Consider the following 18,188-nt stretch of genomic DNA (forward strand, 5'->3'; position numbering starts at 1 on the left):
GACAGCCTGGCCCAGGGCCTCTTGTGGCAGCAGGCAGCATGGGGATCAGAGCAGAGGCAGGGGGAGGCAGGAGCTGCTCGGCCATGCCGGGGCCGGGAGCCTCCTTCCTGCCCAAGTGGGGCCCAGCTGGGCCAGGAGGCAGCTCCTGGGACAGCCGTGCCCACAATGGCCCCTGCTCTGCAAGGCCTCCAGCCCTGCCCATCAGCCAGGCAGGGACAGAGCAGCCTTGGGGCCGATGCTGCTGCAGGCTCAGAGCCCCGCAGAACTGCTCATGCCCGGTGCCATTGGCTCTGTCCCCTGCAGCCTGCATGCTGTGTCGCCGTGCCGAGGCTGAGCCCTGTGCCTCCCCAGGTCCTGGCAACTGCTCCTGTGCTGCTCCTGCACTGCCCAGGGCACCCACGGGCCCTGCTCAGGCCTCACGCAGACCAGAACCAGCTGGGGCTGTGACAGCTCTGCTGCTCTGGGCCCAGCCCTAGGGCCAAGCACCCGCCTGTCCCTGGGCTGAGGACAGTGCCCAGGCTGGGCTTGTCAGAGCCCATCTGCTCCTGGAGGGCTGGGGGCACTGCTCTGGCCTGGCCTGGCCCAGCCCTGGGGTCCCTTGGCATTCCTGCTTGCCCTTGCATCCACCAGGGATGGGCTGCAGCTCAATGGCCCCAGCCTGGCCGCACACTCAGGCCTGGAGCCATCCCTTGGCTCCCCAAGACACAAGAGCCTCAGCCCCAGCTCCCAAATATGGCCTAACAGGGTTTGCTGATATTGATCCTTGTTAGACCTTTGAAAGCATTTTGAAAGTAACCTTGTTTGGCAACTCCTTCAATGAAAATACGTGACTCACTTCTAAGCAATAAAAACTTTATTGGTTTGCTTGCACTTCCTATAGGGTATCCTAATGCTTCCTTTGGCGTTCCAGAAAATAATGAAAATCTAACAAATTCTTCAGAGAAGTTCCTGAATCCACTATGAGGAGAAGTCTCTACATTCACTATCCTTACATACACTTAAGTAGCTGCTCCTGTAACATACAAAGATGTAGTGGTTTACCTGACTGGATCACACAACATGATGTTATACACACCGCTACACTAAAAAACTTCTCTTCCCTGTTTATTACAAATTTAAAGCTCTTCTCGAGGTCCTGACTTAATTTTGCATGCACATTCATACCTGCAATCCCTCCCCATGCTCAGCTTTCACCTAGACTTACCAGGGAACAGATGTTCCATACTCACCTCAAGCAATAATCTACATCTGTCTTCCTAACCCTCTTTTTCTTCACTGACTTCTACTAATCTACAAAGTAACTGTGGACCCTCTGCACAAAAGAAACATCCAATTAATAGCCTTAAACACTTGTGATTGTGCTGCTGCTTCTAACAATCTTGACCACCACAGCACTAAAATCAGAAATCAATTCACATCCTTCCTGTTCTCCTGCCCCCACCACACCTTGGCTCCAGAAGAAATGTTCCCTACTGCAGCCTGGTGTGCTAAGAACAATCAAAGGCAGCAGCACTTTTCCTCAACATGCTGCAATCTGAATTGCACTGAAATTGCAGCTGTTGCATTAGAAGCTCAGCACCAGCACCCCACATCTTCCCCCAGAACTGAGGCCTGCTGAGGCCTGAGCTCTCCATTTCAACACACCCTGTAAATCAGGCTGCCTGGAAGATTGCAGGCCGGTAACTGTGTGAACACAGCAGTGCATTTCAGCAGAGTTATTGAATCAGTCTCGTGGAAGGCACATCCTTTAAGCTTAAGACTCTGTTCTACAAAATCTAACCAGCAATTGCTTTGGTGGCCTGTGCAGGTTTTGGGGACTGTGCATGTTTCCTTTGGATGTTGTTTTCTTTGTTTCTAAATACAAAATTCACTGGATTCTGAAGAGAAAGCCCCAGATTCATTAGGACAAAGAACCACAGGGACATATGTGGCTGACAAGAACACTCATCATTTCTAATGGTAACACCAGAAAGAGAGGAAAAAGATAATGATTATTTAAATACCTGAAAGGATCCAAAATGTCTACATAACCTGTCAAGTGATTAAGACTTTGGTAAACTCTAAAATTCCAGATTCCTATTCGGTAATTGTCTGAAAGAAAAGAAAGCCAGAAATCTGCTTGACCTTTATTTTGCCCGGACTTTCTCACGGGATTCTGCCACAACTTGGATCACAAGTGAGGGTGGCAAATTTTCACTAGAAAACTTTGATAACTAGGCAGCATTTTTTCCTCCTCACTGATTTACAGGAAGGGTTGAAAAGGAAAAAAATACAAAAGAGGGTGAAGAAATTCTGTCATACCTCTTAGGCGTTCATCATCTTTGGAGAAGAAAAAAAAACTCTAGCACTTTCTGTGCGTGGTAAAGAAAGCAACCTAGAAAAGGACAAAGTGATTTGAGCATCCTAAATTGTACTTTCAAATTCCATGAACACAAGTTAAAAACCTGTAGTACTTCAGAGAAATGGCATACATTGAAAAGCTTTATTCCCTAGGAACTGAATGGAGCTTTTTATTTTACAAAACCCTCTTTTAAAGAGAAAACTGACTGTGTCTTTGGCTTTTGGCCAAATTCAGTTTGGAGTTGGTCAAACCAAAATGACCCAGTTAATTTCTTGTGCTCTACTCTTTCTTTCCATATTCACATTCACATCCAATGGGCTGCTGGGAGTTTTGACTCTGTGCAGCATGAACGGTTTTCCAAGATGACTTTCATTGCTCAGAGGTGTGCAATGTCAGTTTCCCATTCCCTGAGTGCTGCTATTAATATTCCCACAGCATCCAACTACTACAGCCAAGTAGACAACAAAGAGAAATGGAACTTGCATTTCTTGGTCCTGTTCAATTTCTGACATCTCAGGCTCATCGTCACCCTCAGAACTGCTGTCCTGGAAACGTGGATCCTTTTGCCATGTGGCTTTTACCGGCTTTATTGTCCCAAGTGCGTAAGACGCTGCAATGGCAGCACCAATAGAGAAAAAAAGCCAAAACCAGATTATTCCTCTACTGGTCAGGAAAAATTCCTCCTTTCAAGTGAAATATTTACAGTGGAGAAGGCAGATTTAGGAAGGACAGAATCTGCCCCTGCCAGATTTTCTAAGCTACATCTCTGCTCCAGTATTTTCTACTTTGTTCCAGGGATCCCTTATGTATTCTTAAACATTTGTCATTGCATTCAGAAGACACTGAATACCTTCTCAGTTCAGCACAAGTGTGGGGGACTCGTTGCTTTGTGCTGTTGCATTGGGTTTTTTAATATTTTGGATAACTTCACATGGTTTCTTTTCTCTCCTACATGACTGGGACTCGAGTTAATGTTGTTTCATCTTCATTTCAGACAGCCTCATTTTATCTAAGGTTAGGACACCCCAATGATCATGTGTCATTCCTTTTCCTTTTTCTAAAGGTCCAAGAGTAGAATTCAGTAACAAACAGAATGTTCATGGATCTTGGGGTCAGCTCTCGGACTTTGCTCCTCCCTGTACATTAACGCACATTTCCTTAAAAACCTTGTTGGGTTCTATGAGACTTGATATGACTGGTGTGTCACCTTTTTCCCTCTTTGAGGAATTCAGGGCATGAGAACAAGCTTTTTCACCACTCAGCAAAAACCCCAATGCCTTCTCAAAGCATGCCTTTCGGAATTCCTGAGATGCAAGCATGAGGGACCTCTCATTAATCTACCACAGCCCTGGCAAGCAGAAATGAAGATCAAAATGCTTCTGCCTAATTACTGACTTCTGCTGCTGAAAATCCCCTAGATCCTGACCTTCTTTACACCATATTGCCCTACAGTGCCTGCCAGAAGCTCTTCCTTAGCAACGGCACTGTTAGAAGGGTTCTGCTGTTACCTTCTTTGATGCCCAACTCCTCTGTGCCTCCAAAGACGGCAAACTTGAAAGAAGTCGTCTCCTGAGCTGCGTCGTTCTCAGGCAAAGGTCCCAGATGGTCATCTGGGGCAGAGTCCTGTGCATCCTCTTTGTGCCAGTGTACTTCCTCAATCTATTCTGCTTTGTTCTTTAAAGGTCTTTCAAAGAACAAACCAGAATAGACGGAGGAAATATACCGTCTATTCTGGTTTGTTCTTCGAAAGACCTCTTTCAAATCCGCAGCAATATTGTAAAAGTTGTCTTCAGACTCTTGAGGCAGTGTCTCACTCTCTTTCTTCTTTTTTTGGCTTTACTGAAATGAGATTGTTCAAGGATAGCAACACAGCACACGTCCTTTTCAGACGCAGCTTCCCTATGAGCCACCTTGCTCTGAATGTCTCCCTAAGCATATCCAAGCCCATTAAGGAGTGGTTCATTATCAAGGGTAAGCAGTGGGGAAACATCTGAGGTTGGAGTCTAAAGGCAGGAGCAAGAGTCCTTTTTAATTAGCCACATCCTTAAGTGACTTTTCACTGAATACACAGTTACACAGAAATCAAGGTATTTAGCACAGACTTCTTCCTGCCAGTAGAAACACCAAGAGCTAATATGGTTTGCTCACAGAGCTGCACATCTCAGGGTCCCTGCACCGACCATTCTCACCTTCACTTCTGGCAAAGAACACATGGCCCAGAAAGAAAAGATGACGGTGCTACATGCTGCTGTTGGAGGTCCCAGTTGAGGTCCGACGTCGCTGGTGGGAGTGGCTGCTCCTGCAGGATATCCCCGACCATGTCCCCCTACGCCTGGGCCTCTCGGCACTTGCTGCTGTCCTCCTGCTCCTGTCCTGGCAACTCCTGGACCGCACACTTTGAGTCGAGGCCCAGTGCTGCTGGCGGGAGCACCTGCGTCTGGGGGGCATCCCCGATGATGTGTCCCTTCGCCTGGGCCTCTCAGCCCTTGGCCTTGTCCTGCTGCTGCTGCCACGGTGACTCCTGGACCGGACAGGTGGACTCTGGGCCCAGCCTTGCTGACGGGAGCACCTGCGTCTGGGGGATGGCCCTGACCATGTCTCCCTTCGCCTGGGCCTCTCAGCCCTTGGCCCTGTCCCACTGCTCCTGTCACAGCGACTCCTGGAGCGGACAGGTGGACTCTGGGCCCAGCCTTGCTGGCGGGAGCACCTGCGCCTGGGAGATGTCCGTGATGGTGTCTCCCTTCGCCTGGGCCTCTCAGCCCGTGGCCCTGTCCCACTGCTCCTGTCACAGCGACTCCTGGAGCGGACAGGTGGACTCTGGGCCCAGCCTTGCTGGCGGGAGCACCTGCGTCTGGGAGATGTCCGTGATGGTGTCTCCCTTCGCCTGGGCCTCTCAGCCCGTGGCCCTGTCCCACTGCTCCTGTCACAGCGACTCCTGGAGCGGACAGGTGGACTCTGGGCCCAGCCTTGCTGGCAGGAGCACCTGCGTCTGGGGGATGTCCGTGATGGTGTCTCCCTTCGCCTGGGCCTTTCAGCCCTTGGCCTTGTCCCACTATTTCTGTCATGGCGACTCCTGGAGCGGACAGGTGGACTCTGGGCGCGACTTTGCCGGCGAGAGCGGCTTTGCCTGCGGCCAGGCCCAGCACATCTGGAATAGACCCTGTCCTCAGGGTCAGGGGACCTGCTGCATGTTGACCTTGATCTGCTGATGCTGCTGGTGTCCAGTGAGGAAGATGGCAGCGCCTGCTGCCATGCTGCATGTTGGGGCCTGCTGTGGCTGCCCGTCTCTGGAGATGGAGGCGGGGAAACCAGCACCAATGGCACAGGGGTGTGGGAGCTGGGGCTGATGGCCTCAGATTCTGACAAGCCATGAGCAGATTGCAGTCCTGACTGTCTGGCTGGCCTGGGGCCATTGAGCTCTGACTCATCCCTGGAGGCTGTAAGGGCAAGCAGGAATGTCAAAGATCACCCAGGCCCAGGCCAGGCCAGGCCAGAGCAGTGCCCCCAGCCCTCCAGCAGTGGATGCTGTGCTCTGCCAAGCCCAGCCTGGGCACTGTCCCCAGCCCAGGGACACCGGGGAATTTGACTCATACATGTTCCGAGCCCAGCACAGGTGTCACACTCCCATATGTCTGTGCTGCTTCTCAGGCCAGAGCAGCGCCTGTGAGTGCCCTCAGCAGCACAGGAGGAGCACAGGAGCAATTCCCAGGGCCTGGGGAGGCAAACAGGCTCATAGCACTGACAACAAAGTGTACCAGCACGTGGTTGTCCGGCCAAGCGCTTCTGGTTCTTCCCGCTTTGAGCCCTTGCCGAGACACAGGTTCCCTGCAGAGCCCCAGGTGCAGCTTCCCAACTTACCCCTGTTCCTCTGCCTCCTCCCTGCCTCCAGGGTAAAGGCAATCCCTGGCGTTGCACTGGCTGTGCCTCATGTCTAGATCTGCGAAGGCATCGTTGTCCTCCCATGTTGGCACTCTGATGGAGAAAGGAAGAGATGATGAATTTCTGCTGCTCTCCCTCACGGAGGTCCAGGGTGTCCCAGCTCTTTCTCCAGTGCTTTTCCAAGTTGGGTGTGAAGCTGAAGCCCAGCCTCACAGGACAGGGCAGGGCCAGGGCTCCTGGGGAAGGGCCTGGCACAGCACAGCACTTGCACCCTCCTGGCTGGTGGGCCAGGCAGAAGGACACCAACCTGATGGGGATTCGGATCCCCAAGATGAACATTTCGGCAAGAAATGCCTCACTGTCTCTGCACAGGGGGCATTGGAAGCATAAAAGACCAGCGCGCAAGGCCTGTCCCTGCAGGGCAAACACAGGCAGGGTGAGCGAGGCCCTGCTGCCGCTGCTGCTGAGCACCTGCTGTGCCCCGGGGCTGAGGGGAGGGCTCCTACCTGGATGCAGTCCCTGTGGAACCAGGCCCTTTTGCACGTTGGGCACACCAGGGTTGTGAAGGTCTTTCTGTCCTCCACAGGCTCCATGCAGATGGGACAAACGGTGTCCGGCTCAGGAGTCGCCTCCACCTCCTGCTCTGGACGGTGCTCAGGGCAGAAGGAGCTGGGGGCAAAGGGATAGGCAAAGTGAGAAATGCTGGATCTTTCACCAGTGATGACCAGAAGGGGAGAGGCGGTACCTGAACGGGGTAATATATTGATTGACACAGCCAGCCTCCTTGGCACAGGGCAGATGGAACCATCTGTCACAGTCCTCCATGCAGCACATGATGGTTGCCCCACTCTGGCCGCAGATGCCGCAGATCTGGAAAGAGCCAAGCAGCCCCATCAGCAGCAGCAGCAGCAGCCTCGAGGCCTCCCCGGGCAGCCCCAGGGCTCCGGGCAAGGCGCAGGACGTGGCCGCTGCTGGCTCCCAGCCCACAGAGCCGCCAGCTGGAGGAGGGAGGCTCCTGTGCCAGGGCCTCTGTGCCAGAGCTGCTGGGGGCCAGACTTTGTCCCGGCTGTTGGGCCGGCCTTTCTTTCCTGCTGCCTGGGCTAAGCTCTGGCAAACCTCGCCAGGCACAAATCTCCCTGCTCTTGTCAGGCTCTCACCTTCTGTGCCGCCCGCCGCACTGCAATTAGGAGATCTCGAGGGAGAAAGTCCATGAGTCCCCCGCGGTCCGTCTCTGGATGAAATAGTAGAGTGGCGAAGAACTGCAGCCAAGGGGAGAAGCTGATGAGGAGAGAGCGGCAGGAGCTGCCCATTGCAAAGGTGGAGGGAGCGCCCGGAGCCACTCACCATGCAGAACGCGTGGGCACAGAGCCCACCCTTCTGCAGTTTGGCACCGCACATGTCCGGGTCAGCCTCGGCACGGCGACACAGCATGCAGGCTGCAGGGGACAGAGCCAATGGCACCGGGCATGAGCAGCTCTGCGGGGCTCTGAGCCTGCAGCAGCATCGGCCCCAAGGCTGCTCTGTCCCTGCCTGGCTGATGGGCAGGGCTGGAGGCCTTGCAGAGCAGGGGCCATTGTGGGCACGGCTGTCCCAGGAGCTGCCTCCTGGCCCAGCTGGGCCCCACTTGGGCAGGAAGGAGGCTCCCGGCCCCGGCATGGCCGAGCAGCTCCTGCCTCCCCCTGCCTCTGCTCTGATCCCCATGCTGCCTGCTGCCACAAGAGGCCCTGGGCCAGGCTGTCAGAGGGCTGCTTTGCCCTCACCTGGCTCCCTGGCACCAGGGCCCTCCTGCTTGCTGTCAGACATGGCGGCTGTCTACGCTGAGTCTATCTCCTCGACTGACGTGGTCACTTCGAGGAGCTGTTCCTCTCTGTCTGTGGGAGAGAGAAGGGGGGGGGAGTTTGCAGAGCAGGCCCAGAGCCACGAGGCTCTACTCCCTGCTCAGCCCTGCGTGAGCCCTGCTCCTGTCTGTTTCTCCTCCCGTCGTCGCCTTGAGGAACACCGCAGTGTCCTCTGGCTGTTCCTCCGCTGATTCTGTGATTCTGGGAAGGGAGAGGCAGGTGAGCCTGCCGCACAGGGCCAGAGCCCCAAGGTGTGGGGCCCTTCTGGTCCCTGAGCAGCCACGTCCCTGCCCTACCTTCTCCTCCCGTTGTCAGGTCGCACTGACACTCGGCTTGAGCCCCGCGTTCCCTTTTGTGGCCTTCCTCGCACAGGTCACAATGGCCACTCTGACATCGGCACCGTGTACCCAAAATCGGGGCAGCCATGGCCCCAGGTCCCTGGCAACCACTTGTGGCGGCCCCCTCGGGCACCGAGCTTCTGAGATGGGTCCGAGCGTTTGCTCAGGGTGGAAGCAGGGCCGGGACTCCTGCAGCAAGTGCAGGGTCAAATGCCAGGCCCTGGGGCAGCCATCCAGGGTGGCACTGTAGGCAGGGAGGTGCTGTTCAGGCATTGCCATGCCAGGGCTCCGGCCCTGGCCAAGGGAAATCTCTGCTCCTGCCCCTGGCAGGCGGTGGCCCAGAGAGCCCGTGCGGAGTCAACTGCACTGCAGGGATTCAAACCCTGCTCTAGGTGAACTGATGTTTTCCTCAAGACCTGTCTGCAGAAAACTAAGATGAACCTGATTTGATGCTGCTGCCGATCCCCATTGGTACAGGAGATAAACCTGGACACCACCACAGCTGCCTCCAGACCTCAGTTATCCTGTCATCCTATGAACTAACAACTTTGACATTTCATATAAATGGAAAAATTAGTATTAAGCTTCTGAGAAACGTCATCTTTTATACTGACTCAGCGGAAAGACAGAAAATTTACTGAAAATTTTCTGCGTACATTTGACAGGAGAGCTTGCAACTGTCCTCAACTCAAGTCAAATACAGGAGGATGCTTTTCCTACATTATAGGAACTTTGCCAGTTTGGTCCATGCTTTCCTACTAGAAAATACATTGGAAAAAACTCAGGAAGAGAAGCACAAACAATTCTTGACAATTTTTCTCTTTCGTGTCTTTGCAAACATGCTCCTGGAAATCCAGATCCATGGCTTCTAGAACAATCAATGGGATCTCTGGGAAGCAGGGCAGGGGCTGTGACACCTCAGGGAAATCGGCCATGGAGTGGAACTGGGGCTGTCAGCCCTCAGGGAAACCAGCCATGGAGCGGGGCTGGGGCTGTGACACCTCAGGGAAACTGGCCGTGGAGCGGGGCTGGGGCTGTGACACCTCAGGAAACTCACCACGGCAGCCACGTCCAGAGGTTTTGAAGTACTTGTTTTGTGGTTTAATGCCCTTCCAAGATCAATCTAGCATCTTTGCATATGAGCATGACATACAAGGGTATTTAAAATTGAGTCTGATCCAGTCATCAAAGGTAATGAATATGACCTGTAAACTTACCTTTTCATGATTGCCAAACAATATGGAACTTTTCTTATGTCTGACTTAAAATATGCAGAATGCAAAATTCATTCTCAAGACAGGAAAAAAGAAAACAATGAAAATAGGATATAGGCAATCTTCAAAAGGCACAGAGAAGAAAATAAACATTAGAAAGCCTTAGAAAAATTCATTTTTCTTCTTCATCTTCTCAGTATTTGTTGTTTGAATGTTTGTTGTCTTACTTGACCCTCTCAAAACAAGGCATGTTACACCTTTATTGTCTCAGTGCTGTATTTCCCCAGTCGCTGACTTGCCATTTAGGCTCTGCTTTATTGGAAATATACAACAAGGAAATGTACAACTCTATGGAAGAGAGTTGCACAAGCCTCTGGATTCCTGACTGTTCACCTCTGCCAATGCTCACAGTATTGTCCCAACACGCCTGAGCTTCCTGTCTTTCAGTGAGAGAAAGATTCAGCTGAAGTGAAGAAAACAGGGCAGGGGAGATGGAAACCTTCCCTTGAGATGCTTTTGGGAAGGCCTGCAAGCACCCTGCCTTCCCTTGGAACAGAGGTGGTCACCATGCATGGTGTTGTCTGACTTGCCCTAGGTGCCCGTCTATTCCAGAAGGACTTTGGCCCACTTCATCACTTGTCTGTCCCTCCAGTTCCAGGGCCTCAAACCTGCTATGTAAGGTACTAAACCTGTAAGTCAGCTGTAAGTTTTCAGAATAAGGCACTGAGCATGGCTCTAACTAGTTTTTTTATCAGGCTTACAATATATTTTGAGAAGAAGAAGGAGCAGAGAAGGTGTGAAAAATGCATATTATATGATTGGCTTTTCGCAAATATTAATATTAATACTATATGTGTTATGTTGGAAAGTTATGTTGTATTAATCCTTTTTTTGTAGTGCTACCCTAATCTTTTAAAGTAGTGTGGTGAATATAGTTTTGGGCTACACAAACTCTGTGATGTAAGATACTTTTTCTAAATAGCTCAAGGAGAGATAACAGTAGCAAGACACCAAAACTCTGAGAAAAGAAATATTGCCTCCTTATCCGGAAGAACCAGACTTTGAGGGACCAAGACAATTGATTTATAAGGTGAGGGAGGGGTTGACAAGAACAAGAAAACACCCATTGTTTGAAAAGAATTTTGGCATCATGTATGAGATATATGAATATGCAACAGGCTATTACTTTTAAGGGTTAATCCTTTGTTAGCAAAATGTGTTCTGAGGCAGAGCAGAGCACCCAGACATCTCTAATTCTGTGCATTTTTATTGTCATTTTTTGTCCTACCTCTAATTGTCCACATTCTTTTTTCTCTAATTTTCATTACTAATTTTATAACAAATTTATTACTATTAAACTTTTAAAATTTTAAAACAAGTGATTGGCATTTTTCACAGTAGGGGTAGAGACCACACAAGAATCCAGCAGAGTCTTCCCAGCTTTTGCATCTGGGTTCTATGAAGCACAACACCCAGCACTTGCACTGCGCCGTCTTTTCCTGAGTTCTGGTGACCAGAACCATCCCATGGCCAGGCCCAGGATAATTTGGGTGCCAAAGTCCCATTGCCTGCAAACATCACACTCTTTTTCACCCAGCTGGTGCTCATCTCAGCATATTTGCTGAGTTGGCTTTATGACTGTTTTCTTTATCTTGGCAGTTCTAGCAGATGTCCTTACGGTCCCTAAATTCTGCATCCTTTGTGTCCACTGAAATAAACAGGGGAGGAGACTTTGTCTCCTTTTAATGCCTTTATTATAAGTGATCAGCTCAGGATTGGGCAGCTTGGACAGGTCTGCAGCTTCCCGTCGTCTCTCCCAGGGCGAGGAGGAGGAGGAGGAGGAGGAGGAGGAGGAGGAGGAGGATATGCGCAGCTTTGTCCACTGAAGGCAGAGCTGAGGGGTCCAGTCCTCGTGGGAGCCTTTGGGGCATCGTGACCCTCTGTTGTTACTGTTCGCTGCCTCGTTCTGTCTGCTCCCGGTTTCGGGACGACTCCTGCTCAGGGTGAGAAGGACTATGAAGGTGTTCAGCATCTCTGCAGGCTCAGCACTCCTTTCCTGACGTCCAGACATCACTCCAATCTCTCAACTCTTAGGTGGCTCATTGTTTTTGGGGTCTTTTTTTAGCAAGTTAGAAGCAGTAGCTTCTCATGGCATGCTGGTCCTTGGAGTTAATTTGCATATCCCTCCCCTCAAGCCTCTTCTCCTCACTGTTCGGGATGTCCCCACCCTTCACTGTCTCAGAGAAGGGCCAGTAACTCGCCCCAGCTAGGGCTTTTACTGATACAAACACAACTATTAACAGCAACGACCCGTAATTACCATAATGCAAGCAGCACCCCAGCAGCAACAGTGGTAACCTTTTTCTCACAGAAAAAAATTGGCAGAATTTTTGTTCATGACAGTAGAGAATTTAGTGCTTCAAAGTAGAGGGTTTATTTCTTTTTAGCATGGATGACTTAATAGTCATGAAAATGTCAGCATTACAGGCAACATTATCAGACAGATGTGGAGGAAAAAAATACACTGATATTCCTGTGCTGGCACACATCTGCAGCTGGGAAACAGCAGAGGAGCTGCAGTGTACAGCTGTTAGCAGAAAATTGGGGAAGAACTGCTCTGGTGAAATTTGGGGTTCAGGATGAGGATTCATCAGTGGTGCTGTTAACACTGTCAGAATGGCTCACTCAGTCTCTGCCAGGCTGGTGTGGCCTCAAAGGCTGCCCTTGCTGCTGGCAGAGTGTGTGAAGCCTCTGCTGAGCAGGCAGTGGCATTCCCCCGAACACCTTCTCACAGCAGGGACGGAGATGGACCCAGCCCAGCACATGGAAATGGATCTCTCCAGCTGAACACTCAGGTGAAGCGACCAGAGAGCGTGTCCAGCATGAACCAGGTGAGCTGCACATCTCCAGGGTAATGATTCTTGCGCCTTCAGAGCCACAGTGTCGCTCAGCTTTTTTTTCCCCAGGCTTTCAATCACCTCTCAAACAGACGAATACTCCCCTTTGAGGCTGCTGTGCCCTGTGCACTGGGGAGCCTGGCAGGTGGCCCTGTTGGTGAGAGGAGGGCAGCTGCAAGCAGGCAGCCCCCAGGAAAACATGGGAATTTCAGTGGTTTCTGATGCCTGAGGAATGGGGAGATGGCCTGAGCTCAGCAGGAGTTAAGCAAAGTCATACAGAGGCCTGGCTGTTATGATTTAAGGTCGCTTAGTGAATATCTGTAGTTTCTATAGATATTTCTATATCTGTCAAAGTAGAATATAGAGCCTTGTGCAGGAGAAAAAGAACTCTTTATGTAAGATATGACCTGGAGGGCATCATGCCAGGCTCCCTAGTGCACAGGGCACAGCAGCCTCCAAGGGGAGTATTCGTCTGTTTGGGAAATTGTTGATGGGAAGTTTGGAAAAATAAGATTTCCTCTTTGGTGCAGGTCAGATGGGTGACACCTGGCAGCTTGTGCACTGCCACTGTGTTAACCTGTGTGCCTCTCCTTCCCTCCCTGCTCCACAGGCAGACCAACACGGGAGCAGCAGGGAGAGGTGGCTTTGTCCTGGAGGATCCAGGAGCTCGCTGTCGATATCAGAGCCTGCAGCCTCAGCACTTATTTCTTTCTCAAACTGTCACACACATAAAAGCATTTCTGCAGCCCACTCCTATGGGATTTTCAGCGGCATTGGATATCATTTCCTTTTCCCTCAGATATCTTTTCTTCCTAGCAGGAGTGTTCAAAATCCTTTCCTCCTCTTCAAGACTCTGTGTCTCTGCATTCTGTAGCAGGTAAGAGCACATAGCATGGTGGGACAGGGCAATCCCTTCTGCCTTGCAAGCAGCCTGGAGCCACAGAGGCTGCTGTTGGCCACGGGCATTCTCAGCTGCGTGTCATCGGGCCCCAGTCTAATCTGCGAGGTGCCATTGCCGTGGAGTGAAATCCTTGGCTGGTGGCCGATCAGCCCCAGCCCGTTGGATGGCACGGCCAGGAGCTGGTGCTCACCAGGGCAGGAAGGGTCTAGGAATCCTGGCTGCTGCTGCTGCTGCTGCTGCTGCTGACAGGGCTTTAAAGCGTCCTGCTCAAAGGAGGAGTGCGTGGGGTGTGACCCCTCCCCGAGCAGAGCTGAGAATGGCAGGACCCGTGACTGTGCTGTCCCTAAGGTGCACTCACACTGCCTAAAAGCTGTCGTACAGTGTGCCTTGGGATTCCAGAAGAAGGGATGTTGAGGGCATAAAGCCTGGCCAGGGGTGCCAGGGACTGTTTCAGTCAGCCCAGGGAACTGGTGCCGCTTTGCCTGGTGGAGAAGGTGTGACAAGGAGCCGGCCCAGAGCCAAGGCACCGTTGGCTGTGGCCATTGGCCTGCAGCTGGCTCAGCGTGGAGATAGAGACTGCCTGCACTTGTACAAACCTGTTTATTATTTAAAGAGCCTCCATTAGCCTTCACTAGCAGAATTAAGCATCTTTGGTTTCAAAACTCCCATACACAGACCCCGAGCATCTACTGTGGCCTGCAGGGCTTCTAGCATGGGAGAGGAAGGGATCCGCGCCCTGCGCCACCCATGCCCTTACCTGATGTGGAAATTGTGATGATATTATTAAGGTGTGTCTCTTAGTGCCTTGCCATTCGGGAATCCCGAGGCTTCACTTGTCCTAGTTTAGCTTTCTGATGTGGAGGAGCTGAACTGCAAACTGATATGGAATTTGGTGCTGTCTGTGCAGTGACATCCTGTAAAATTTCTGTCCCAGAAATTCTGTCATGATGGCTCTGCCCCATAAAGAATGACACGGCCTGACTGTCAGCAATTTTTAGTTCTGCAATAGTGTAAAAATGCTAAAATTTGAACACTGCGTATTATTTCAAAAGAAAATATTTTAAAACTTGAAGCGATAGCTAAAATTACACCTGCAAGGTAGCAAGAGCAAATACATAGAATACTTCTCCCTGTTTGTAGATATACTTTTCATTCAATAATTTGCTGATGGGGATATGCTTTTATGTATTTAGTGACCTTTACAGATTTATTCCCTGAGTTTTTTGAGTTCATAGAATCATGGAATAATTCAGGTTGGAAGGGGCTCTAAAGATCACTTCATTCCAAGCCTGCTGCCATGGGCAGGGACATGGTTCCATGGACCAGGTTGCTCTGAGCCTCATCCCAGAGCACCAGTGGGCCTTGAACACTTCCAGGGATGGGGCAGCCCCAGCATCTGTGAGCAACCTGTGCCAGCCAGGTGCCAGAGGAGGAAGAAAGCCCTTCTCACCTGGAGCAGAGGCTGCTGCAGCTTCGTGTAGCCTTGTGTACCCGAGTGTGTAAGACAGAAAGGCCCTTCCCAAGGAGGGGTAACAGCACTGAAAGATCATTTTTGGGAGAAGCAGAGCAATGGAACGCCAAAGCAGCCTTCAGTTCTTCCAGCAGATTTGGGAACAGCTTGAAGGATGAATGACAAGAGCTGGCCTGGTGCCTGCCAGCTCTGCAGGCAGTGGGGATGGAGAAGCTGCAGTTATCTGTCTTCTTGGCTGAGTCTTTAAAAATGAGGCACTTTTCTGTAGTTCCTTTTCAAGCATTACGTGACAGTTCCCCCTAGAAGTCCAAAGGCAGCTGTTTTCTTAGCAGGAGGAAGTCAGGAAGAGGCAAAGCAGGCAAAGACATCCAATAAGTCTGGATAAAAAACTTGGCTAACCTGTTTTTTCCCCCTGCTCCAAACAGCCAATTCTGAAGCACTGAGCAGAGATCTGCCCGGGAGGAAAAGCAGAGCCAATCTCTGAGAACTGATATGCGAGCTCTGGTGAGGACAGCTGCTCCCCTGCCTCGGTGTGGGACCTGCTGAGCTGCCGTTCCTGTGCTGGGAGTGTTTCTCCTCTCATCCAGCCAAGCCAGAGACCTCCTAGGGAATGAGCAGGTAAGGTTTAAGTACCCAGATCTCCCCAGTAAGAAGTGGCATGGCAAAAGGAAATGGCCTCAAGTTGCAGCAGGGAAGGCTTAGATTTGCTTTGAGGATCAATTTCTTCACTGAAAGGGTGGTCAGGCATAGGAGCGGGCTGCCCAGGGCAGTCCCCATTGCTGGAGACATTTGAAGCATGGCAAGATGTGGTGTTTAGGGACCTGATTTGGGTGGGGGCTTGGCAGTGCTGGGGCAGCAGCTGGGCTCGATGACCTTAGAAGGCTTTTGCAACCTAAAGGATGCTATGGTTCTGGAAAGCCTTGACCCCTCTGGCTCTGACACAGCACCTGGATGCTGACGGAAGGAGGCTGGTCATAGACCCTGGAGGTCCCTGTCCCACAGGGAGAGGACAAGGCAGTGTCACCTGCAGGGAGGGTCTTGTCCCCAGAGAGCAGCCAGTGACTCCATCCCTGCCCGGGGCTCTGGGTGCACCCTCGGGGTGGACACCTGCCCTCAGGTTCCCCTCTGGGCGCCCGGGAAGGGAACCAGGTCCATCCGTGTGGCAGCTCCAGGCCTGCAGGCTCTGGGGCCCTGCAGCTCTGTGCCCTGTCACAGGGCGGCAGGGACGTGACACTGCCCGGCCACACTGCTGGCCTTGGATCCTTGCTGCTTTCCTCCTTATCCCATATGGATGTACTAGCAATCTTGTGTCTTTTCTTTAAAACTGTCCTTGGGAGAGTTCAAAGAGAGGGTAATTAGTGATGTCAAAGCCTACATATTTGACCTGTTGGCACTCAAGAGAAAAGACAAAAACCTGCTTTGCATCCTTGTGCCTGGAAGTCATTGTGACCCAGGGAAGTGAGGAAGGGGCTGGCTGAGGTCACTGAGGCTCTGAGATGGAGGTGAGTTTGCATTCCAGTTTATTGGAACAGAGGCTCATCAGAAGTTTCCTCAGCTATCTAAGGCACAGAGCCCTGGAGCCAAGTAAGCCTGAGCTGCTGCATACTTGCTGTGAGCTTTGGGGTGAGGGTGCATCGTTGCAGGCCTGGGATGGATTGAAATGCGCTGAGGAAACCAGAGGGAGGGAGGGAGGGAGGGAAATCCCCTGTTAACATGTGCCAATTCTTCTGTCAGACTCATCACGGCGGGACAGCGTGAAGACTGAAAGTGTAAGAAAATGTGGAGGGAAACAGAGAATCTGACAGGAGCATCGAATGCACGAGTGCACAAATTTTGCTTTTTGCTTGGATGTAAACTCAGGAGTTTAAAGGAATTTGGGAGTGAGAAGGGACATTTCAGAAGGAGAAGAAGAAAAAGAAGAAGTTGTTGTTACAGTCCTGGCAAAATCTTTTGTTCTAGCTAATAAAAGAACTTCGTTTAAAAAACAAAATAAAAAAATGTAGGTTTTTTTTCTTCACTATTATGTTCATTGGTGGTATATGGTGTGTTGTTTTATTTCTTGGTATTATTAACTCTGTGTAAGTTGTTTTTTGAGTGAAGCTAACTTTCTGGATAGGTTGGTTTGTATTTGAGGTAGGATTAATTCCAATAGGTTTATTTCATAGATTTCTGATAGGTATTACTGGGATTTTGGTTTTGTTTGCTGTATGTATAAACATACAGCTTTGGTAGGGCCAGCTGGGCTGTTGGAGTTTTTAATTTTTGAAAGGTTTTTCAATGCAGTGGTTTTAAGATGGTTTTTAAGAATTCATTGTATTGTTTTATGTTGTTTGTAGTTGTTGTATGGTAAGGGATATGGTGTGACTTCTTGAACGTTATGGTTTTAGTGTTCCTAAGTTCTGATTTCTTTCTGGTTTGATAGTTTTTTTTAGTTTTATTTTTTGGTACAGGGGCATTTATATGGTGGGGTTTTATAGGCAATATGTTTTTTAATTTGGGTAGTGGGGTTTTTTTTAGTATTTTAATAGTTTAGATTTTTTATTTTCATGGTTTTAATTTTTTTTTATTTTTTCAAATAACTTTTATCGATTATATGTTATTATTTGTGCACTCGCATAAAGGTAGAGCTTTGGGGACTTCTTTTAGTAATGTTTTGGGTCAGTTGTACAGTTTTGAGTCTAGTGAGTTGGTTTGATTTAATTTTTACTCGGTGTTTGTTTTTATTAGCAGTTGTGTCATTTTCAAGGTGTATTTGAGTTTTTTGGGGTTTTTGAGATATTGGTTTAGGAGGAAGTTTATGATGAGAATGTGCAGAGGTTTTGAGCTACTTTATAGTGGGATTTAAAATTTATTTACAGTTAGGTTTATTTGAGTTTTTATTAGGGTTCAGTGTTGTGGGATGTTTGTTCTGTTAGTAATAGAAATAGTTTTTGTTTTGATGTGCTGCGATGGGATGAGCATGTGCTGCGTGCCGGTGCTGACAAAGGTACAGTATTGTTGTGGTTCTGATGTGTCAGGTTAATGACTGTATATGGTTTAATAGATAGATGAAAATAGAAATAAATATAAATTTAAAATAAATATAAAATTTGAGTGGTAAACATAAATATAGATAACAGATACATATATAAAACTATAATATATGGTATATAATTGTAACATATTATCATATAGATAAATGATAGTCTATTATATATATACAAAGATACATAAATATAGATTGTAAATATGGAAATATTTTAATATAGTTAAATTGGGGGGTTTTATTAGGTTATAGACTGGGTTTTTTTAATAAATTATATACATAGA

General features: G+C 49.7%; 1 protein-coding gene across 1 annotated transcript; it reads right to left on the reverse strand.

Annotated features, from left to right (window-relative positions):
• Positions 1 to 5,513: 5,513 nt before the first annotated feature.
• Positions 5,514 to 8,023, reverse strand: LOC128938387 (PHD finger protein 7-like). The gene is made up of 10 exons (XM_054278569.1): positions 7,981 to 8,023; positions 7,565 to 7,656; positions 7,378 to 7,479; positions 6,966 to 7,090; positions 6,727 to 6,889; positions 6,528 to 6,634; positions 6,200 to 6,313; positions 5,935 to 6,053; positions 5,733 to 5,778; positions 5,514 to 5,628 (listed from the first exon to the last, which is right to left on the reverse strand). Exons 1-10 carry the CDS (start codon positions 8,021 to 8,023, stop codon positions 5,514 to 5,516), a joined length of 1,026 nt encoding a protein of 341 aa, XP_054134544.1.
• Between the last annotated feature and the right edge of the window lie 10,165 nt (positions 8,024 to 18,188).

Source organism: Melozone crissalis, unplaced genomic scaffold (assembly GCF_028551555.1).
Source record: "Melozone crissalis strain CALT ecotype California unplaced genomic scaffold, PUWL_Pcris_2 ptg000026l_1, whole genome shotgun sequence".
Taxonomy (NCBI): domain Eukaryota; kingdom Metazoa; phylum Chordata; class Aves; order Passeriformes; family Passerellidae; genus Melozone; species Melozone crissalis.

Excerpts from the sequence above, each read along its gene's own strand:
- LOC128938387 (XM_054278569.1), bottom strand. The coding sequence starts at position 8,023 with ATGTCTGACAGCAAGCAGGAGGGCCCTGGTGCCAGGGAGCCAG. Across the intron at positions 6,635-6,726 it reads TCCACAGGGACTGCATCCAG|GGACAGGCCTTGCGCGCTGG; the intron begins GTAGGAGCCCTC and ends TTTGCCCTGCAG. Across the intron at positions 6,314-6,527 it reads GGGATCCGAATCCCCATCAG|AGTGCCAACATGGGAGGACA; the intron begins GTTGGTGTCCTT and ends TTTCTCCATCAG.